General features: G+C 41.2%; 1 protein-coding gene across 2 annotated transcripts in view; it reads left to right on the top strand.

Moving 5' to 3' along the window:
* Positions 1–19506, top strand: part of RGS20 (regulator of G-protein signaling 20) — a 128867-nt gene extending 109361 nt beyond the window's left edge. For both annotated transcript variants that reach the window (XM_018567293.1, XM_018567294.1), the window contains exons 2-5: positions 7041–7189; positions 12932–13018; positions 16041–16275; positions 18552–19506. In XM_018567293.1, the coding sequence (XP_018422795.1) occupies positions 7041–7189; positions 12932–13018; positions 16041–16275; positions 18552–18740 (660 nt within the window). In that variant the 3' untranslated portion in view covers positions 18741–19506. The remainder of the gene's footprint in view (positions 1–7040; positions 7190–12931; positions 13019–16040; positions 16276–18551) is intronic.
* Positions 19507–19905: the final 399 nt, after the last annotated feature.

Raw genomic sequence — 19905 nt, 5'->3', positions numbered from 1 at the left:
GGTGGTGGGCAATGACCTTCATTACAGATACTTGCCAGGTCTAGGTGGTCTGATAAATGAACTGGTCATGCCACGGTGTTGTGTTTTTTTTACCTGGCAGGTAAATTAATAAGAAATGATGGCACTTACAGAACGGTGCTCTCTGGGGGACTCAATTCACCCTTGGCTATTTCCAGGCTGTGCACCTGGTAGGCGGTATGCAAATTGTTTTATCTTACGGATAAACATTTGTCTAATGCAGCATGGGAACAATGCTTCATTTTCCTGACACAGCTTACTCTTGTTCTTCCTAATGATTCCATTTCTCATTTTTATTTGCAAACTAAATACATGCCTCTTGATTGGCTGAAAGAACCATTGTCCATTATGGTGTGCCAATGCCTATTTGTTTTACATGCACGTCTGTGGCAACGAGAATGTTTGGAAAGAATTTATATTTGCTTAGATGTTTTGTGTTCTCTAACAAGTAAAACAAATTAAGCTCACCAAGCAGGCAGCACATCACGGTCTGGATTACGTATGCGGAATTAACATCGCCATAATAGTGATGTAACCCTACGGTCAGATCGGGATTTGCATATAATGCTTAACTGTGGCAGAAATACATAAATATAAAGACACTGAAAACAGCAAAAGTATACAGCAAATTTGAGTAAACTTAAGCAACCAATCAAATAACTTTTTTATGTAGACAGATCTCTGAAAGATGGTTTCTGACTAGATTACATTTTGCAGAAGTCAAGTTGCTGAAGAGGATTTCTGATTGGTTCATGGTGGTTGCTGAACTTTACCCCCATACACTTGATTGTGAGCATTTTCAGGCAATTTTGAAGCTTTTTCTGTGCATTTGTCACATCAGAACATGCATTTTGGAAGCAAAATGTGTTTTCAAACTTGAGGCTTTTTATTTTGAGCAATGGCAAAAAGTCAGTACCAAACAAATTACCACTCCCATTCTCATGCTGACTCCCCACCTTCAGAGTGTCCTAGGAACAGGTTCTGAGCGCACCTCCGCTCCAAAATTTAAATCTCATGCAGTAACCACACTCCACAGGGCTTCACCAAATATTTTTTTTTAAAACACTTTTTTTCCATAATAATAGACACACTGTCAATCCCCCAGCATAGACCACCCACCTCTAACAAATTTCACCTATTAAGCCAAATTTAGAGAAGCGTGTTAGAGGCAGGTGGTCTACATTGGAGCATTCACGGTGTGTCTATTATTTTGGAATAATAGTTTTTATATTTGGTAAAGATCTGTACTATGGAAAGCGGTATCATCGATGACATCATATGTCGTTGTCATCCTGGTACCTGATTCATGTTTTTTCTGTGTGGCGGTACGGTTTCTTGTGCAATTGGAGGTCCCAATCCGGGAAAACTTTACACCTTATTTCTTTGCAGGCCCTCTGCCACTTGCCAAAGTTCTTCTAATGGGCATTACCAGGGTCATCAAGGTTCTTGTGGACCCTCACCAGGCGGGTGAAAGCCTGCACATCCAGCATGGTAACTTGTGAATCCTCCATTTTGTTCAAAGACCTGAGGTTGCAAGGAGGATGAGACAGGTTTTAGTTCGACACACACTTTAAGCACCTACTGTATACTGCTGTATATAGTAGCTGAACCCTTTCATTGCTATGGGCCAACTCCAGTTTTGCACCTGAAACTCAGCTCAGGCTGGGACAACATCAATAACAGATCATTTGGTAAAGAGGCACTGTCACATAAAAAAGGTTATAGCAAAGGAAATCCTGTTAAAGAGAGGCTAAATACTAGAGGTGCACCGAAATGGAAATTTTAAATCCAAAACGAAACCGAAATAAAAAAAATTGTCAGACCGATACCGAAAATGTTTTTTATTTTCATTTTTTTTTTATTTGAAATATATTTTATTTTTATTTATATTTTGTGAACTTAAAAAAAAATTATATTTATTTGTATTTATTAATTAATTTTTTATTAAATGTTTTTTTTTACATTACTTTTAGGGGCTTTGTGGAAATATTGGGGGTCTAAACAGACCCCTGATATTTCCCTTTTAAAATAGAAAAAGAGATTGAAGACAGAGTCCTCAGATACACAAAGTCCTCTATCTCTTTTTCTGTGTCCCCTGTTATCAATGAACAGGAATCCTCTATACTGAGTGTTCCTGATGATTGATAACATGAGGACATGGTATGTTTACTATAACTACAACTATGAATGAACAGGAGGTGATGTAGATCTCTTCCCATTCATTCATAATTGAGGATATAGTCAACATACCATGTCCTCAATTATGTACAAACACTCAGAGATCACTGAGCGAGCGGAGCAGGGAGGAGAGCTCAGCCTCCTGTGACAGCGCGGCCTGTCTCCGATCTGCCGATCTGTGAATAGGATGCATACCATATGCTCAATTATGTACAAACACTCAGAGATCACTGAGCGAGCGGAGCAGGGAGGAGAGCTCAGCCTCCTGTGACAGCGCGGGCTGTCTGCGCCCCCACACTGCTCTGCCGGACTTCGATAGGAGGCTGAGCGGTGTGGGAGGAGAGGCGCCGGCCGCTCGCAGCGCTCTCCTCTCGCAGCGCTCGGCAGGCTGTCACACTTTCTCTCCTCCCCGCTGGGACACAGAGCAGCACCCACTGGGGAGGAAAGAAAGCATGGATGTGCCGATGTATCAGCAGGAAAATGGAAAAACTTCCGGCATTATGCCAAAAGTGCCATTTTCGGCCGATATATCGGTGCATCCCTACTAAATACTTACCTCCACTGCTGACTGTGCTGTGTAAATGCACACAGGAGTTACATCATCTCGGCATGCCTGGTCTGTAAAAAAATAATGCTGACAGGCACGTAGGAGCTTTTTAGAAGAGACTTTAGTAGGGCATACACGGGTAGATTTTTGCACAAACGTTCGTACAGAGAAATCCCATCAGAATGTTCGATGATACTATTAGAAAACCACATTCACCATTAGAATTTCGTTCAATCGAGAAAAAATTTCCAGCATGCTCCTACAAATTTTTTTGCCACTGCAGTTGAAATCGATCATCAATTTCACAGCATCAATTAGAAAGTCGAACACACGTTCCAAAATTGATTTAGTTCATTCAAAATTCTAACCTAGTTTGCCCTACTTTACACACTCTGTTCTCTTAAAAGAATCCTGCCTGTCTCATACAGATCACTTTAGTCCCTGTGCACACCTGGACGTTTTGACGTTCAAAGCTAAGCGTGACAAAACTCTCAATATAAGAGATGTTATATCTATGGCCCATGTTCACACCTAAGAGTTTTGTCGCTGGAAAAGGTACATGAGCTTTTTTCAGACAGATTACAGAGCGCTTGGCCACATAGACCTCAATGGAAGTGCATTAAAATGTGCGACACATGCGTTTAGCACATTTCTGTGCGAGTCTTGTGCGCACATTTGCTCTTTCACCACAATGCATTTCAGTCTGCTCAATAAAATGTGCATCTTTGCATATATAACACACGTAAAAATGTGCAAAGCGCCTAAAACCACGCTAAACACGCTAGATGGAACGATTCAAAATGTACAAAACAAAACGTGCACTATATGCGCAAACACGCTGACGCCCGCGCGTGAACGGACAATTACCGTATTTTTCGCTCCATAAGACGCACTTTTTTTCCCCCAAAAGGAGAGGAAAAATGTGCCTGCGTCTTATGGAGCGAATACCTATCGCCCGACGCCCGGGACATGCAGTTTCGGGCGCCGGGCGGGTAGTTTTTTGTACATTCAGCCCTGCTCCTGACAAGCAGAGCTGAATGTACAGTGGGAGCCACTGCTCGTTTAATACAAGTGATGTAATTAGATCACCATAGGAGCTCACCATAGAGCCCCTTGAGCAGACCAAGAACGTCGTTCTTCGTCTGTTCTGTGTGATTACTGAGACAGCGCCACCTGTCTCAGCGGTCACTAACTGCAGCTTCTGTCACAGAATTTCTGTCACAGAAGCACTGCATCCTATCGTCCGGAGCGCCATATAGAGCGCGAAATACGGTACTTCTGCTTAAATAATTCCTTGGTTAAAATATACACCGTTCTCTCAAAGTCCATAATAATAATCCTGTGGACACAAAATGTAACTTTACAATAAATATACAATCTCACAAACAAGCTCTTAAATGAGGTGTAAATGAAACAAATCACAAACATTAAATCACACAGACATTATACTGTATGTTATTTACAATCCATGTATCCATGTGTGTGTTACTTGTAAACTATTATATCTTTATTTTATTATCATAACTACGTGCTGATACTTGTTTCATTTTCACATGAGTATTTATTGCCAGCCTTTCTCCACGGCAGCTAAAGATGTAGCAGCCAGTGTTCAATTTAGTGTGGAGCAGCACACAGTGACCTGAACCCTGAGCTGAGCACACGCGTAGTCATCCATTTTATTCCATACGTTCATTGAGCTGCTTGGTGTTAAATCGTATATCTAAATCAGAAAGCAAAAATTGAATATATTGCAGCTTACCAATCCTTAGATGTGGTGACAAAAGTGGTTGATAGAGGATTGAAGCAAACCATTTAAAGCGACACTAAACTCATGAGTTAAATCTTAAAAATACATTCAGGTACCTTAACTATTACCAAAAATGTATCTTATTTGTGAATCACTCGGCTGTAGATCCTCCAATCGTCTCTGAATTCATGCTGACACTGTCCTTCCTTCTGGAGGGTGGCTTCTTCTTTTTCCCATGGTCCCTGTGTGTTGTAATGTAACCACCACTCCAAACGTGATGGGCTACAATTACAGATTAGTAAACTAAAAGTGAGATTGTAGTCCACTTTGTTTTGATGCCTATGTAGAATAGTTTCAATTTTAATAAGCTCTCAAAAGTATTGTGTGTGTGTGAGGCAATACTCCAAATAATGATTGCTTAGACCTCCAAGTACTTTTTCTCACCACACTTTTCCCTTATACAGTACTAGCTTTTCTAGATAAGCAATAAATGCAAATAGGCTTATTTAATAAATTAAAATCATGTGCAAGGAATATAAAAACAATATTTTTACTTGAACATGATTGGGTGATGGAAGTTACCCGAGCTTCACCTCATTGACTAAGCTAAGGGAAAATTCCCTTGCAAACTGCAAATTCACTCGCAAAGTATCACAGCCTATTTGCCTTTAGTAACTCAACCCCCGAAAGCAACTGTGATCCTACTGCAGATGTGTTTTGCACAAGCAGATACAATATTTGCTTGTTATATATATAAGTGGTTGCCCGGCTGAGAATACTTTGTCACATGGGTAGAACTGGGAAAATCCATCTAGATCAGAGGCCCCCAAACTCTTCAACTTCTTCATGAAGTTTTGTATTGTTCATCGACCCTGAAACATTGGTTCCATTTTTTTGTTGCGTGCTATGAGCAGCTGCCATTATGGTTGTTAAAGTGCTGAATGTTTAGTAAATGAACAGCAATCAGTTCTTTGGCAAAACTCCTATCGCGATGGGTAACTATGACATTCTACATATGAACATTTACAGGGTTATTCACAAAAGGGTGAAGCGTTTGGAGAAGGCAGGAGAAGTGAACAATCTAGGACAGGGGTGCCCATTAGGTAGATCGCGATCTACCAGTAGATCGCAAAGCGAACACTAGTAGATCGCAATCGGCTCACTGACCTGTGTCCTGCCCTCCCGCGGTGCTCGTGCGGCTAAATGTGTCAGACGCCGCAGACGGGAAGGAGAGAGGAGAGGAGACTTTGGAAGCTGCTGCAGTGGAGGTAAGAAAAGACAGACAGGAGAGAGACAGCAGAGAAAGTGAGAGAAGAGACAGCAGATAGAAACAGGGGAGAAAGAGAGGAGAGAGTGCGAGGAGAGAGAGAAGAGAGGGCCGGTTGACTTCAATGCACTGCCAAGCCCCCTCCCGCCCCTGAATGCAGGTGTGTTTTCATTAGTAGATCTCATTGAGCTCATCATTTGAAAAGTAGATCTCCAGACGAAAAATTGAGGGCGCCCCTGATCTAGGACAACAGAGCTGAACTGGAAAGTGAGCTTAATTGGATAATTTTTCCAAATCAGCTGTTTTGGCCTAGATTGTTCACTTCTCCTGCCTTCTCCAACCTCTTCACCCTTTTGTGAATAGACCTGTTAATATTTATCAATTTGAAACCAGCCTGTGGGACTCTAGGCACCTTTTCACAGGTTTACCAAAATAATTACTACCCTATGAAGTTTTACTGTTACATAATGCTAATACAAGTGCCATTGATGCACTCCGTATCAAATGTTTATTTGTAAAACAATAATAAAATTGATCTGTCTTTGTTAATTATTTTATTTACTCAGTAGTAACTATAGTGATGCCCTGCCACAAATGATCTGCCTCAGGGCATGGATAGCTTGCAATTATTGAAGCAGTAATCACTTTGAAAATATATAAGGATATTCTAGAGCAGAGTGCGGGGTCTTCTGTCAGGGATTTGAAACCCCAAAAACAGCTTGATCATAAAACTTGGCAACTGACAGAAAGAGCATGAGTAAAACAAGCAGAAGAGTTTGAGTCAGAGTCTTGACCTAGTTCCCATGGAAAGGCTGTTGTGTGATCTGAATCAGACTAGTCTTGCAAAGGCATTTTAAAATCTAATGAACTTTTGTGTACAGGAATATACCTCCTTACTGCTAATTTAATCGATGACTTTGATTGTTCTATAAAATGGCACGTCAAGAAATGGCAATATTCAGTCAAGAAACGGCAGTGTAAAATTATTTATATGCTATTTATATATTATTGACTCAAATGAAAATCTGATTGCACCTTATCATTTATGAAGAAATCCAGAAAAATCCCTATGGTTGACAAACCTTTACAACTCCAATTATTTTCTTGGACACATTTATAATGTTATTGTATCGGAATTTGGATCTTGTCAATTCTGAATTAATTAATGGAAAGAAACTCAACTAGCTAGAATGTAGGTTTATTCTGTGGCCAACAAATAAGAAAAAATGACTCTGATTTACCTTCATGCAGTTGTTTTATGCAGTTTTCTTTTTCGGTTACAGCCCATGGGAACAGAGCGGATGGAGATGCGCAAGCGGCAGATGTCAGTGCACCAAGAGACTGTGAGCTCCTCTCAGGCACAGCAGGGAGTTGGGAATAGGGGATCTAATGCGTGCTGCTTCTGTTGGTGCTGTTGCTGCAGCTGCTCATGGTAGGTGAAATTTACATTACACTTCACCTCATTGTAACCATTAAACACAATCAGGCTTATTAAGTAAGACATCGATCATCCATGGATAAAATGTACTAGCTTATAGATATTATACAATGCTTCTCTCTCCATGTCTTTTACATGCACTTCTTACTGAGTCATAATGCTGCCTGCCTTTTACAAATGTCTCTGCACATGCTTTGTATGACAACTTGTTAACTATTTCCTGCCATAGCGGCTCTCGTAGTTCTTTAATAACAAGTTTACCCTAAAGGGTATAGGGAGCTGAAACTTTTTTTTTAAATGTTGTATAGAGTGGTTTGGCATGGAGAAATGTTTAGTCTGCAGCCAGTTCTTAACAGCTCTTGTGAACTCCAGTGGGTGATCTTTCCAATTCCAAGCACGGCTGTGTCAGCTGCTGCTAAGCTTTTTAGCTGAGCTGCTGGTGTCACTGGTTTAAATTAGTTCTTTATATTCTTTCTTGGAACATCTAGTGGATTCCCTATATGTGAAAAACTCACTTCACTTGGTGACACTAGAAGCTCAGCTAAAAAAGTAAAAATGACACTAAACTCAGGAGTTAAAGGGGTTCTAAACCTTCCTGTTTTTTTGCCTATGTCTACTGCTATCAGGCAGTAGATATAGGCAAACAGTTTAAAAAAAAACGCTAAAACAGCGGTTAAAACTTACCTTTTTTTCTTTGCGCGCTCCCGCCCGAGAAAACGAAACTGTTCGGGCAGCCGCAAAGCATCTTGGGGCGGGCGCATGCGCAATTCGGATTCTCGGCCGTGAGACCTACACCAAGGTAAGTGTATGGACCCGCATGCAGACCCCGCTGGATCGGAGAGACAGAGCAGTCAGCTCTGGATCGGAGAGCCGCCGCACCGCTGGAGGGACAGATGAAAACATCAGGAAAGAAGAAGATCGGAATAAGAGACATCATTTAAGGTAAGTGCTAACATTAACATAGGGGGGAGGGGGAAAAAATTGGACTTTAATGTCACTTTAAATCTTAAAAATACATTCAAGTACCTTAACTATAAACAAAAATGTATCTTATTTGTGTATCACTCGGCTGTAGAGCCTCAAATAATCTCTGAATTGGTGCTGACACTGTGCTTCCTTCTGGAGCATGGCTACTTTTGTTCCCCGGGGTCCCTGTGTGTGTTGTAAAATAGTCACCACTCCAAGATTGATCCTGTGATGGACTACAATCTCATGTTTAGTTAGCTAATTGTAAAAAAGTTATAGTCTATCGTGACAGCAAGCTTGGAGCAGTGTCTACTTTACAAAACACAAGGACAATGGGGAACAAAAGTAGTCACCCTCCAGAAGAAAGGAAAGTGTCAGCAGGAATTCAGAGATGATTTGAGGATCTAGAGCCGAGTTATACACAAATAAGCTACATATTTGTTAATAGTTAAGGTACGTGAATGCATTTTTAAGATTTAACTTTCACTGTCACTTTAACAATAGCCCGTTACAGCTGTGGCGGAGGGGATCTTCTCTCTGGGGTCCGTAAAGACCCATGGAGGTATCATTTGTTGATAAAATAGAAATATCCACCGAGTGCACAGGTCTCCACAAAAGTAAACCCGTTAGTTGTTGCCACTGTAAATGTTAGTTTCCCGGCCATCATGCTGACTGCCTTGCTTGACAGCTTGACTTGTGTGGACTGCATACTTCTTGCATGGCACTAACTCATAATGTAAAGTATATTAGCATAGCAGTCAGGCAGATAGTGGTTTTTTTTAACATTCGGTTTGGAAATGAATGGAGATTCTTGAACAAAAACCACATTCATTGTTGTTTTGTTCGAGAAACATTTTCCATCCTGTTTCTTCAATTTTTTTTCATCACTACAAAAAATGATTGTCAATTTGATCCTATTAACTATTAGAAAATCAAATTTTTTTCAAACAACATTCTACTAGTATATGGCCAGCTTAACACTACAGTCAATACAGCTACCCACAAGAGTTCTGAAAATGCCAGCATTCAAAAAGGGCTAGGAGTCTGATAACAATGATCACAAATTTGGATTACTTATAGAATATGGCAGTTTTTGTACTGAAATAAGACATTTCAGAACCTTTTTCTAATGATATGAACTGGAACATGTAAGAATTCAACATAAGAACATTTTCCTTTCTAACTATCCTCACAATTTACTGAAATGGCGAGGAGTGGGCACCAAGCACTGTATGATCTCACTTCGCTCCGGGCCATGTTTCTGCATATGCCAGCGTCTTCCTAATTTATTCTCTTGAATTCATTTTTCTATGTAATTTTCTTTTGCCAGCCTAATATATTTACTGTTGTTATCAACAATAATCAACACATGCCAAATGCACAGATGGACAACATACATAGGTGAACACGCTTTCAAAGAAATAATGTATATTCTAGGAAACATCCTGTTCAACAGTTCCCTGACCTAAATATCACTCATCCTTGAATAAATATTTTATTCCAAAATGCTGCAGAAATCCCACAGTGCCTAATAAATGTATGTATAAAGTCATAGCGCAGCCCTACACAGTAAACCACAAATGAGAAATTAACTATTAAGCTCCTTGTGAAATTAGCGATCTATCTTCTATATATCCTCTCCCAGTTTAATATTAAATGCAACACCAGCTACATTCTTCATCTTCATTTTGCATGAGAACGGTTAGAGAGGAAACAGTACAAGGAGCCAATCAGTTCATGTGCTGACAAAAAGCATGCTATTAGGAAGGGAAAGCAGAGTGACAGAGAGATGAGCTCATCACTGTGCTGCTTCTCCTTTCGCTGTCCATTCACAGGCTGGGGTGGGTCCAGGATGTCCTGGGCATAGAGGAACAGGGGTTGAATGATGCTAGCCATTAGATTGAGACTATCTAGTGGCAGAAAAAAAAGCATTGCAGGGGAAATCCCTGGACTGAGGGCCCATTCACACCATGTCCGGATCAGATGCGGTACGTTACATTTTTCTTCCGCACCAAAAATGCATCCCAATGCATTTTTATGTAATTTTTGGGCTCTGTTCACACCAGTTCAGTCCGTTCCAGTGCAGGAAAAAAAATGCTGCATGTGACATTTTTCCTGCACTGGAACACACCCGAACAGCATCACAAACGCACCACACCGCACTGGCACGCAACAGAAGCTATGACATGGAGCAGGAAGAGATTCATTTGCATAATTACATTACCCCCTAAAAAAACAATGCACTGGAATGCGTCACAAATGCATCACAAACACACCGCACTGCGTTTGCAGAAAGGCGTGCAGATCTGGTCCGGACATGGTGTGACAGGGCCCTGAAGGTGAATATTGCAGCAAAAGCAAGTTTTGTGTTTGTGAATCAGTTCAGAACTCCAGGCAAAAAAACAAAAATTATAGATACTTCTTAGGTAACAAACTGTCAAACAAAATTAGACATACAGACAAAAAAACAAAATGATCTTCAGACAGCACAGCATTCTTCATCCTGTGATGGGCTACCATTTGGCATCATGGTTTGCTCAGACTCTCACAAGCCTTCTCTCTTGTGTATAAAGAGGACCTGACAACAACCTAAAAAAGAACAGAAAAATCAAGTATTTTTAATGGCTACTTGAAGTATTTTCTTTTCCCCCAAAAAAATGTATTTACCTGCAATGTGCCTTTGAACTTGCTGGGCAATTTGACCACTCCTGGAAGAGCCAATTCTCTAGCACAGCCACAGTTTTCCCTCTGTCCTGCCATGTAAAAGCCCACTCCTCTACAGAGGTTGTCTAATTACCTGTATGTGCTAGGGCAGCTCCTCTGCCCCTCCCCTTGCCTCTCTTCATGACCTTTTATGTAGTTTTCATGGTAGGAGCGATAGGGAAAACTATAGAGAAGGAGTAGCCAAACTTCAGCCCTCTAGCTGTAGTGAAACTCCAAATCCCATCATGCTTCTGCCTCTGGAAGTCATCCCTATGACAGTAAAAGTCTTGCAACATTTTATGGGATTTGTAGTTTCAACACAGCTGGAGGGCTGCAGTTTGGCTACCCTTGCTATAGAGTGTCACTTAAATGATACCTCCAAGTCTGCTGGGGCTCCTGACATCACTACCAAGATGGTGGCACTCAGAAGCAGTCTCAGGCCTTTTGGTTGTCTACACAAGGAAGGTTTTTACTTTTATTTTGATAAATAACATGAATGAAATCTGATAAATTCAGACATAATCTTTATGGGAAGATTGCTGTTTAAATATGGTCTGATGTCAGGGTCTCTATAATGACAGAACTATATCAACATAGATTCAGAAGCAAATCAGATGCAGAAAGGTTTCAGGTGCTTCTGAGGTGCTATTGATTTGCTTTTTAGTTTCTCAGAGTTGCGTCGAGCTGTTTCCACTTGCTTTAAGTTGCTTTTGCATTGCCATTGACTTGTATTTGAAGAAAAGCAGCTGAGACACACCTGGGGAGAAAGTATTTACAAAAGCTTCTTTTTCTATTGGTAACATTATTTTTCTGTTGGTTTGCGGGTGCTTTGCAGACTTTAAACACATACTTCAGCTTCCTAAAAATGTCTCTATCACAGATTCTGTTTATGAACTTTTGTTAAAAGAAACGTGTTCTTCTGAATTGCTTCTTGCCTGACTGTCATGCTGATCCAATTCTGACACAGACCAAGCATGCAGCTTAGGAAAGTCAGACCTGGTTATCTGTATACTTGTTCTATGACTGTAATTCAGAAAGTATTAAAGTGATTGTTTCAGTTCGACATCCAGAAGCCAGAGGTCAGCAAATGGCAGCCTTCTTACTTCTATACTACAGGCAGTGGCGTCACAAGGGGGGGGCGGCCCGCACCCGGGTGACACCATTGGAGGGGTGATACCAAAATGACTCACAGTCATTTTGGTGTCACCCCCCTCTGAAAAGTCGGGCGCTCGATCATGGACCGAATGCCCGACAGTATCAGGAGAGAGGAGGGGACCCGGCAGCATACCTTATCCCGCCGGGTGACTGTCCCCCTTTCTCTCTGCCGGCGTCCATCACCAAGATGGCCACCGGCAGGTATAAGAATACTGCCGCTCGTGCGCGATGACGTCATCGCGCATGTGCGCGGTGACGTCACGCGCAGGCGCAGTGACGTCTCGGCGGGGTTACACTCGGTTACCGCTCCGGGTGTCACCCAGCCTCCGGACGCCCCTGGCTACAGGTTTCCTTAAACCTATAGCTGAGAGCAGTGGGGGAACTACCAGGGTCGCAGTGGTTGCATGTGGGACCGGGCACTGGTGTTCTGCTACATGGGGGGCCCAGGAAGGAAGAAGAGGGTAACCGCCGAGGCACCGACATTGTCTCCTGGGACTACAGCGCCCAGCAGGCCAATGCTCTGCAGCATCATGGTTTCTTGCACCGGGGCCCTGAGGTTTCTAGTTGCGCCTCTGACTGACAGTATGCCTGCTAGAAAATAATAATGGACTTGGTTTGATGTGTTATTGGTAAAATAGTCAATTTAATATGAAAAAGAAAAAGAAAAGCAAAATATTAAATATCAGTCTTTCTGTATAGAGTTGCTCTAGAGACTTCAGAGCTGACGTCTCCAATACTATAGGTGTGCAAAGTGAGTTACATTTGGGGAAGACAATAGGGAAATGGTACATATGACCATAGATATGACACATTTCTGCATTCTGAGCTCTATCGGCATTCATTATATTTTTTGCATCCTTAGCTCCATGGACATAGGTTTATCCTGAGTAAATCCCCTGTGTTTATGTGCAGCCTCACAGTTAGGAATCAGGAAGATGAGAGGACGAGAAGGTCATCTAACGAAATCAGAGGAGATGGCATCCCAAACTGTGAAGAAAGGTAATTGACCCTAATGGCCAGAGTCTTATTTAAACCATAGACCACAACAGGGCTAATCCATTAAAACAAAAGGAAAGGAAATGAGCCCAAAATGGTCCACAGCAACCAGAAGTCTTATTTCATTTTTCCATAAAACGAGAGGTAAGCCTTGATTGGTTGCTATTGGCAACAACGCTTTTGTGCTTATGCTCTTTTCTCAGACCCAGATAAGTCTTTACAGAGACAAGAGTCATTCATTATATAAATAATATGGTATTGATAATTAATATTGTATTATTAAAGCTGAACACCAACCAGGGGGGAAAGATTATCATTATAAAGGTGCTTCATCACCTGCCGCAAAAATGCTGGCCTTTTGTTTATGAAGATCGTCCTTTAAGGTTTTTCCCCCTTCCAATATGCCCTTATTAACCCATATTTTACAGTTTAAGCGACTGTATGTCTCTGTTTTCTCCCAATGGAGAAGTGGCTCCCGATTGCATAATTTCATCAATGGAGTTTGCTAAAGTGACTGGTGACGTTACACTTTCTTCTGTGGGCAGAAACGATCGGTGCAGCACTCAGTTGCAACTTACCACAACGATCTCTGGGGCTGCTAAGGCATCACATATACAAACTTACCCTGCGCCAATGTGGACCAATGTAACTATGCATAAAAATGTTACTTGAAGTTCAGCTTTAACCATTTCTCTGACGACGCCGTAAGGCATTCGGCGGAACAAAAACATTTCCAGCTGGCCAGGTCAATGTACCATTTGGTGCTGGTTTTCACCCTTCAACTATAAGCTCATGGTTTCTTCAGCGAGACCTACAAAATTGGAAGCACCATGTTTTTTATACCAGTCCTGTGCTTTAAGAAAATGTATGGTTTTGGGTTAAAAATAAAAAAGGTGATAAATTGCAAAAATGGTCTGGCCAGTTGAAGTCAAAAGAGGAACCCAGGGCCTGGCATTGAAAGGGTAACTAGATGGTGACAAAAATGTTGATTTTCTTCTGACACTAGGAATACACTTGCAACTATATTTAAAGTATATGTCTAGCAAAAGCCTTTTTTTAGCTGATAGAGAAAAGGCCAGGACCACTACCAGCTTTTATTAGTTGTCTGTTCCCCATTACAGATTGTCCCTCTCTTCCTGTCTGGCAAAACAATGGTCAGAACAGCAATAAGTAAGGGAAAATCTTTTGGAGCTTGGATAGCAGTAAGGAGATCTTACTGTGTCCAAAACTAGAAAATACTTTTTTGTCTTGACATGCACTTTAACAAAATCTTGAAATCAGAAGAATTCTGAGATCCAGTTTAGCTCAGCAAACCTACCTCCGTATGTGGGGGTGGATTGGATACCTTTCCCAGTCTGAAAGATTCTGTATTGGGATTACAAGAGGCTGGTAAGAAGACAAATTCTGGTAATAAACTAGTTACATTTAAAAATACACATATTGATTTTTAAAGAATACACAAATGTAAAAACTGATAGGATTTTAGCCTTCCCTACACTATTCAAATGGGAAAAAAAAAAAGTTTTGTTTACAGTCTGCAGAAGAGAAAGAAAAAAGTTGTGAGTTTTTTATACCAGACTTTTAGGTCTGGTAGGAATATTAGGAGGGACCCCCCAAGTTAAAAATATAAAGTGTGCGGTGTCCCCCCAAAAGCCATACCTGGCTCTTTAGGTCTGGTAGGTATTTTAAGGGGGAACACCACCTGCAAAAATGGGGGGGGAACCTGTGGGGTCCCCCCTAAAATTCCTACCAGACCCTTGAACCGAGCACAGGCCTGGCAGGAGGGGGGGCAATCAAGCACCCCCCACCTGCGCCTTACCAGATCACGTGCCCTCGGCATTGAGAGGGTGTCCCCGTGCCGATGGGGGCAAGGGCCTCTTCCCCACAACCATGACCCGGTGGTTGTGGAGGTCTGCGGGCGGGGGGCTTATTTGCATTGGGGTACTCCTTTAAGGGGGCACCCAGATGCCAACCGCCCCCCACCCCCCTTGTGAATGAGTAAGGGGTACTTTTGCTGCGGGACTTTTTTTATTTCGTCAGGTCAGCGGCCGTGGTGCATAGTGATTGACGCTGGATAACATCGATGGATCCATTTTTTTTCCATATATTAATTGTCAAAAATTGTGGTTTCTTTATTTACATTGACTTTTATCCCTTTACAAGGACCCCTTGCTCATTCAGAAGGGGGGCGGCATCTGGGTGCCCCCTTAATTAAAGGGGTACCTCTGCCCGCAGACCCCCACAACCACCGGGTCATGGTTGTGGGGAAGAGGCCCTTGTCCCCATCGGCATGGGGACACCCTCCCAATGCCAAGGGCACGTGGCTTGGTAAGGTGCAGGGAGGTGGGGGGCGCTCGATCGCCCCCCCCCCTTTCCTGCCCTCCTAGGCCTGTGCTCGGATCAAGGGTCTGGTAGAAATTTTAGGGGGGACTCAATGTTTTTTCCCACCATTTTTGGAGAGTAGGGTTCCCCCTTAAGTTTCCTACCAGACCTGAATTCTGATATGGCTTTTGGGGAGAACCCCACGCACTTTGTTTTAATTTTTAACTTGTTAGGGGGCCCCTCTTAACTTTCCTACCAGACCTAAAGGGTATCAATTGGAGGGGGGGGCTCACACTTTTTTTTTTAGCTTCTGTACAATGTAAAAAAAAAAAAAAGTTTTTTTTTTCTTTTGTCTAATGTCACTTTACTGCAACGAAAATCCGTCCAGGGAAGAAAATTTGTACATATTACCGCTAAGGAATTTTGTCCGAATCCCGGAACGAATTGACTTTCGGACCCAAATCCCAAAAAAACGAAATAACGGAAAAAACAAATGAGAACTAAACAAAACAATTTTTTTTTTTGCCTGTGCACAGGTCTATTGGCCAGGTTTATACACATTCTGATTAAATCCTGTTAGGATAAACAAGGAGGATTTGAAAAGTCCCCTTTAATTTACTACGCATTTTCAGTTCTGTTAGATGTGTCTTATGTTGGTTATATTAGACCAGTAAATCTGACTTTTCCTCTGTTTCTCTATTAGCCCAACTCCTACCCTTGAAGACATGAACTCCTGGGGCCAGTCGTTTGACAAGCTCATGGCCACTCCGGCAGGAAGAAATGCTTTCCGGGAATTCCTCAGGACAGAATTCAGTGAAGAGAACATGCTCTTTTGGATGGCCTGTGAGGACCTCAAGAAGGAATCCAACAAAAATGTCATAGAAGAGAAAGCTAGATTAATATATGAGGACTACATCTCCATTCTGTCTCCAAAAGAGGTATTACTATCTATTTATCTCATTTGTTATATTATTATATTTATACAGATATGAGGTTGATGCATCCTAGTGTTGTGTTCAAAGTTTGAGCTTGCATCTCTTTGCAGGTGAAAGTGGACTTTTACATAAAAGTTTAACATTTTTTAAGTAAACTTTTAAAGTTTAATTAAATAAACATCTATTTTAAAAGACTTTCAAATAAAAGTGTAGTGAACGTCTGGTCAGGGGTTCTCTTCTCCACCCTCTGAGGTCAGCAAATGAACGGGCCAATAAATGGTCACATATTATATAATGCTGGGGATGGGGGCACCACATCATTGTTATGTAACTGCCCTTACTTGGACCACACAAAGGTAATTTCACCATGATAATGCAATGGATCCATAAGACCTCTGTCGTTTGACCCATTCATTAGGCAAGAGTGGGGATACCCACACTTCTGTGCTCTGCAGTGGATGTAAGTCAAAGGCCTTTACCTGTGTCGTCAACACTGAAATGAGTCTGGAACACATTTTGCAGTGGAACAGCAAATGGTTAAATAATCCCTTGTATAACCATTTATCCAACCATTGGAAACACATTTAGAGGAGGAAGTGAACAGAATTGTTAATGTTTACTATCTGCTAATTATATTACTTAAAACATCCTTGCCTGTTCTTTCATGTGTAATATCATAACAGAGACTGAAACATTTTATACTAGTGGACAGAAAGCTGTAGCTCAACCACTGTGGGGAATAGTGTTAACTTTCCAGAAACAGTTTGCTTAATCTCTGCTGATGCCAACAGATGTATCTTCTACACTGAGAGGGCAATGGATAAACAAACCACAACTACAGGTGTGATCGCATCACTCAAGGAACAGACAATATCACTGGTGGAACTGGCTGGACCAATGCTTTGGGGACCGGGAGAAACACTTTGTCTGGTTTCTTAATAGTTCACTGACAGCAGTGAAACAAAACACATTTTCACTTTATTAAACTGGCAAGGTCTACACTTTACTGAGACTCTTCAGTGTGTATAAACAATGGAAAGACATTTAAGATGATCACCAAGTGAGATCCCCCAAGGAGGCTTTCTTAAGGCTTGATGTGAAAGAGAATAATTATTCTTAAAACAGTCTGACCTTTCTGGTATTATATTCCCAGACAATACAGCAGAGAGTCATTAATGCCATTTGAAATAAGAAAACAGACTTGTCAATCAGAAGAGCTGCTTACAGTAAGTCATATTTGGTGTAAGGAGATTGAGGCTTATTATGGCACAGCGGGTATGGACTGAGCACAGTATGGGCCAACTGTTAGTGGCTCTTGGTTATTATTTGTTACAAGCTGAAAGGTTGCAGCAACAAAATATGTGGTCTGAGCTTTTATTGAAACCTAAAGGATAACTGTAGTTTTAAAACACATTAGCTGTCGGATGGGGTATAGGCCTGAGAGGTGGGTTCATTGCAGATTTTAACACTATACATCAATCAACCATAACATTATGACCACCCATCTAATATTGAGTAGGTCACTCTTTTGCTTTAAAAACAGCCCTGACCTGTCGAGACATGAACTCCATTAGACATCTGAGGGTATGCTGTGGTATCTGGCACCAAGCTCTCAGAAGCAGATCCTCTAAGTCCTGTTGCAAGGTGGGCCTCTATGGATCGGACTTGTTTTTCCAGCACATTCCACATTGAGATCTGGATAATTTAAAGTCAACATCTCAAACTCATTGTTGTGTTTTTAAAACCATTCTTGAAACATTTTTTGCAGTGTGGCAGGGCACATTATCGTGCTGACTGCCATCAGGGAATACCGTTTCCATGAAGGGGTGTACTTGGTCAGCAACAATGTTTAGGTAGGTGGTACGTGTCAAAGTAACATCTATATGGATGGCAGGAGCCAAGGTTTCCCGGCAGAACATTGCCCAAAGCATCACACTGGCTCCACCTCACTTCACCTGTCAGTAGTCATAGTGTTATGGCTGATCGGTATATACTGTATATTGTAATTTGATTTGTTTTGTAATAATAAAATTAGGTTTCTTTCATATAATGATGTTGTCTAATATATATACTCACTGGACAGTAAACTCCCAAATCAAGGTTGTTCTATATCTTGTCTAGTAATATGTGATGTGGGTACTGAGCTGCAGCTTGAGACTCAATAAACCCTTTATGGTTTACTGGTGCTTACTGTACTAATTTAGAACCAGCCAGTGCTTCATAAATCACTGCACTAAAATCTGTAACAGAATATTAAATGTCAGCTTTTTCTTTTTTAGGTGAGCCTGGATTCCAGAGTGCGGGAAGTCATCAACCGCAACATGTTGGAACCCACACAACACACTTTTGATGATGCCCAACTCCAGATCTATACCTTAATGCACAGAGACTCCTACCCACGTTTTATGAACTCTGTAATATACAAGAACCTTCTTCAAACCTTATCGGAGGACACTGCTGAATCTTAGGGGGGGGGGGGGGTTTCTGTTTTGTGTTTTTTAATTATTATTTTTATTGTTCTTTTTATTTATTTAAAACCAATGAAAAAAAATGGGTACTACACTTGGCAGGGAGTTTAGCACTATTTCCCTGAAATTTCAACTCAGGCATATTTTAATAAAGACTTCTATAATATTATCTACGGCTGAGGGCTCCTCGTTGCCAATGCCTGTTGCAGCTAGTTATCGATTTTAGTGATATTTTCCAAGTAAGACACAAAAAGAGTTGGAAATGTTTTTAAATGATATATTAAATATAGTAGTTGTATTTTTACAACAGTAATTAGTATATATTCAAAGACGAGCATTACACAGGTGGAAGTGCCTTGCTGTGTTTATGTCTATTTCCTAGGACTAGGTTGGATTAAAGACAAAGATTCTGATGTCCAGAACAAGATTTGTTTACTAGGAAGGGTACTTCCACTTGTCTTCGGGGATATACAATATATGCTTGTGAGTATGTGAATATATAGATATTTATACTGTATATATGCACACATACGTTATACAAGCAGGAACAGTCTTGAGTTCATGAGATCCACTGGTATGGAAGACTCCTGGCTTTTTGTTAAAGGCCTAAGATTCTGATATCTAAATGTAACTTGTTCATATTTTAAAGGCTGGTTTTGAATAATGACTCACTGATTCTCTTGTGCAATGGGAGAAATGAAAGAAACAATAAACATGGACATTTACATCCTTTAGAAAAAAGAAGACAAATGTCTGAACTGTAATAAAGCACAATAGTTTTACTGGATGAGTGGTGGTTATTTTTAAAATGATTTGCAATAAATAATTACTCCAAAGCTTGGTTCTTTCTACAGATGAAATGCCTAGTGCAGCATATACGTGGTGGACAATATAATGGACTTAGCCACCTTACCAACCGCCCAGTGTCTGCAACCCCTCTCTGCCAATCCCTGCACTGGCTTCCAATCGCCCAAAGGATAAAATTCAAAATATTAACAACTACTTACAAAGCAATTCACAACTCAGCCCCAGGTTACATCTCCAACCTTGTCTCAAAGTATCATCCTAACCATCCCTAACACTCCTCCCAAGACCTCCTGCTCTCTAGCTCCCTTGTCAACTCCTCCCATGCTCACCTCCAGGACTTCTCTAGAGTCTCCCCCAT

Source organism: Nanorana parkeri, unplaced genomic scaffold, assembly GCF_000935625.1.
Source record: "Nanorana parkeri isolate BGI_ZX_2015 unplaced genomic scaffold, ASM93562v1 scaffold1027, whole genome shotgun sequence".
Classification (NCBI taxonomy): Eukaryota; Metazoa; Chordata; class Amphibia; order Anura; family Dicroglossidae; genus Nanorana; species Nanorana parkeri.
This window is presented reverse-complemented; position numbering and strand designations above follow the sequence as displayed.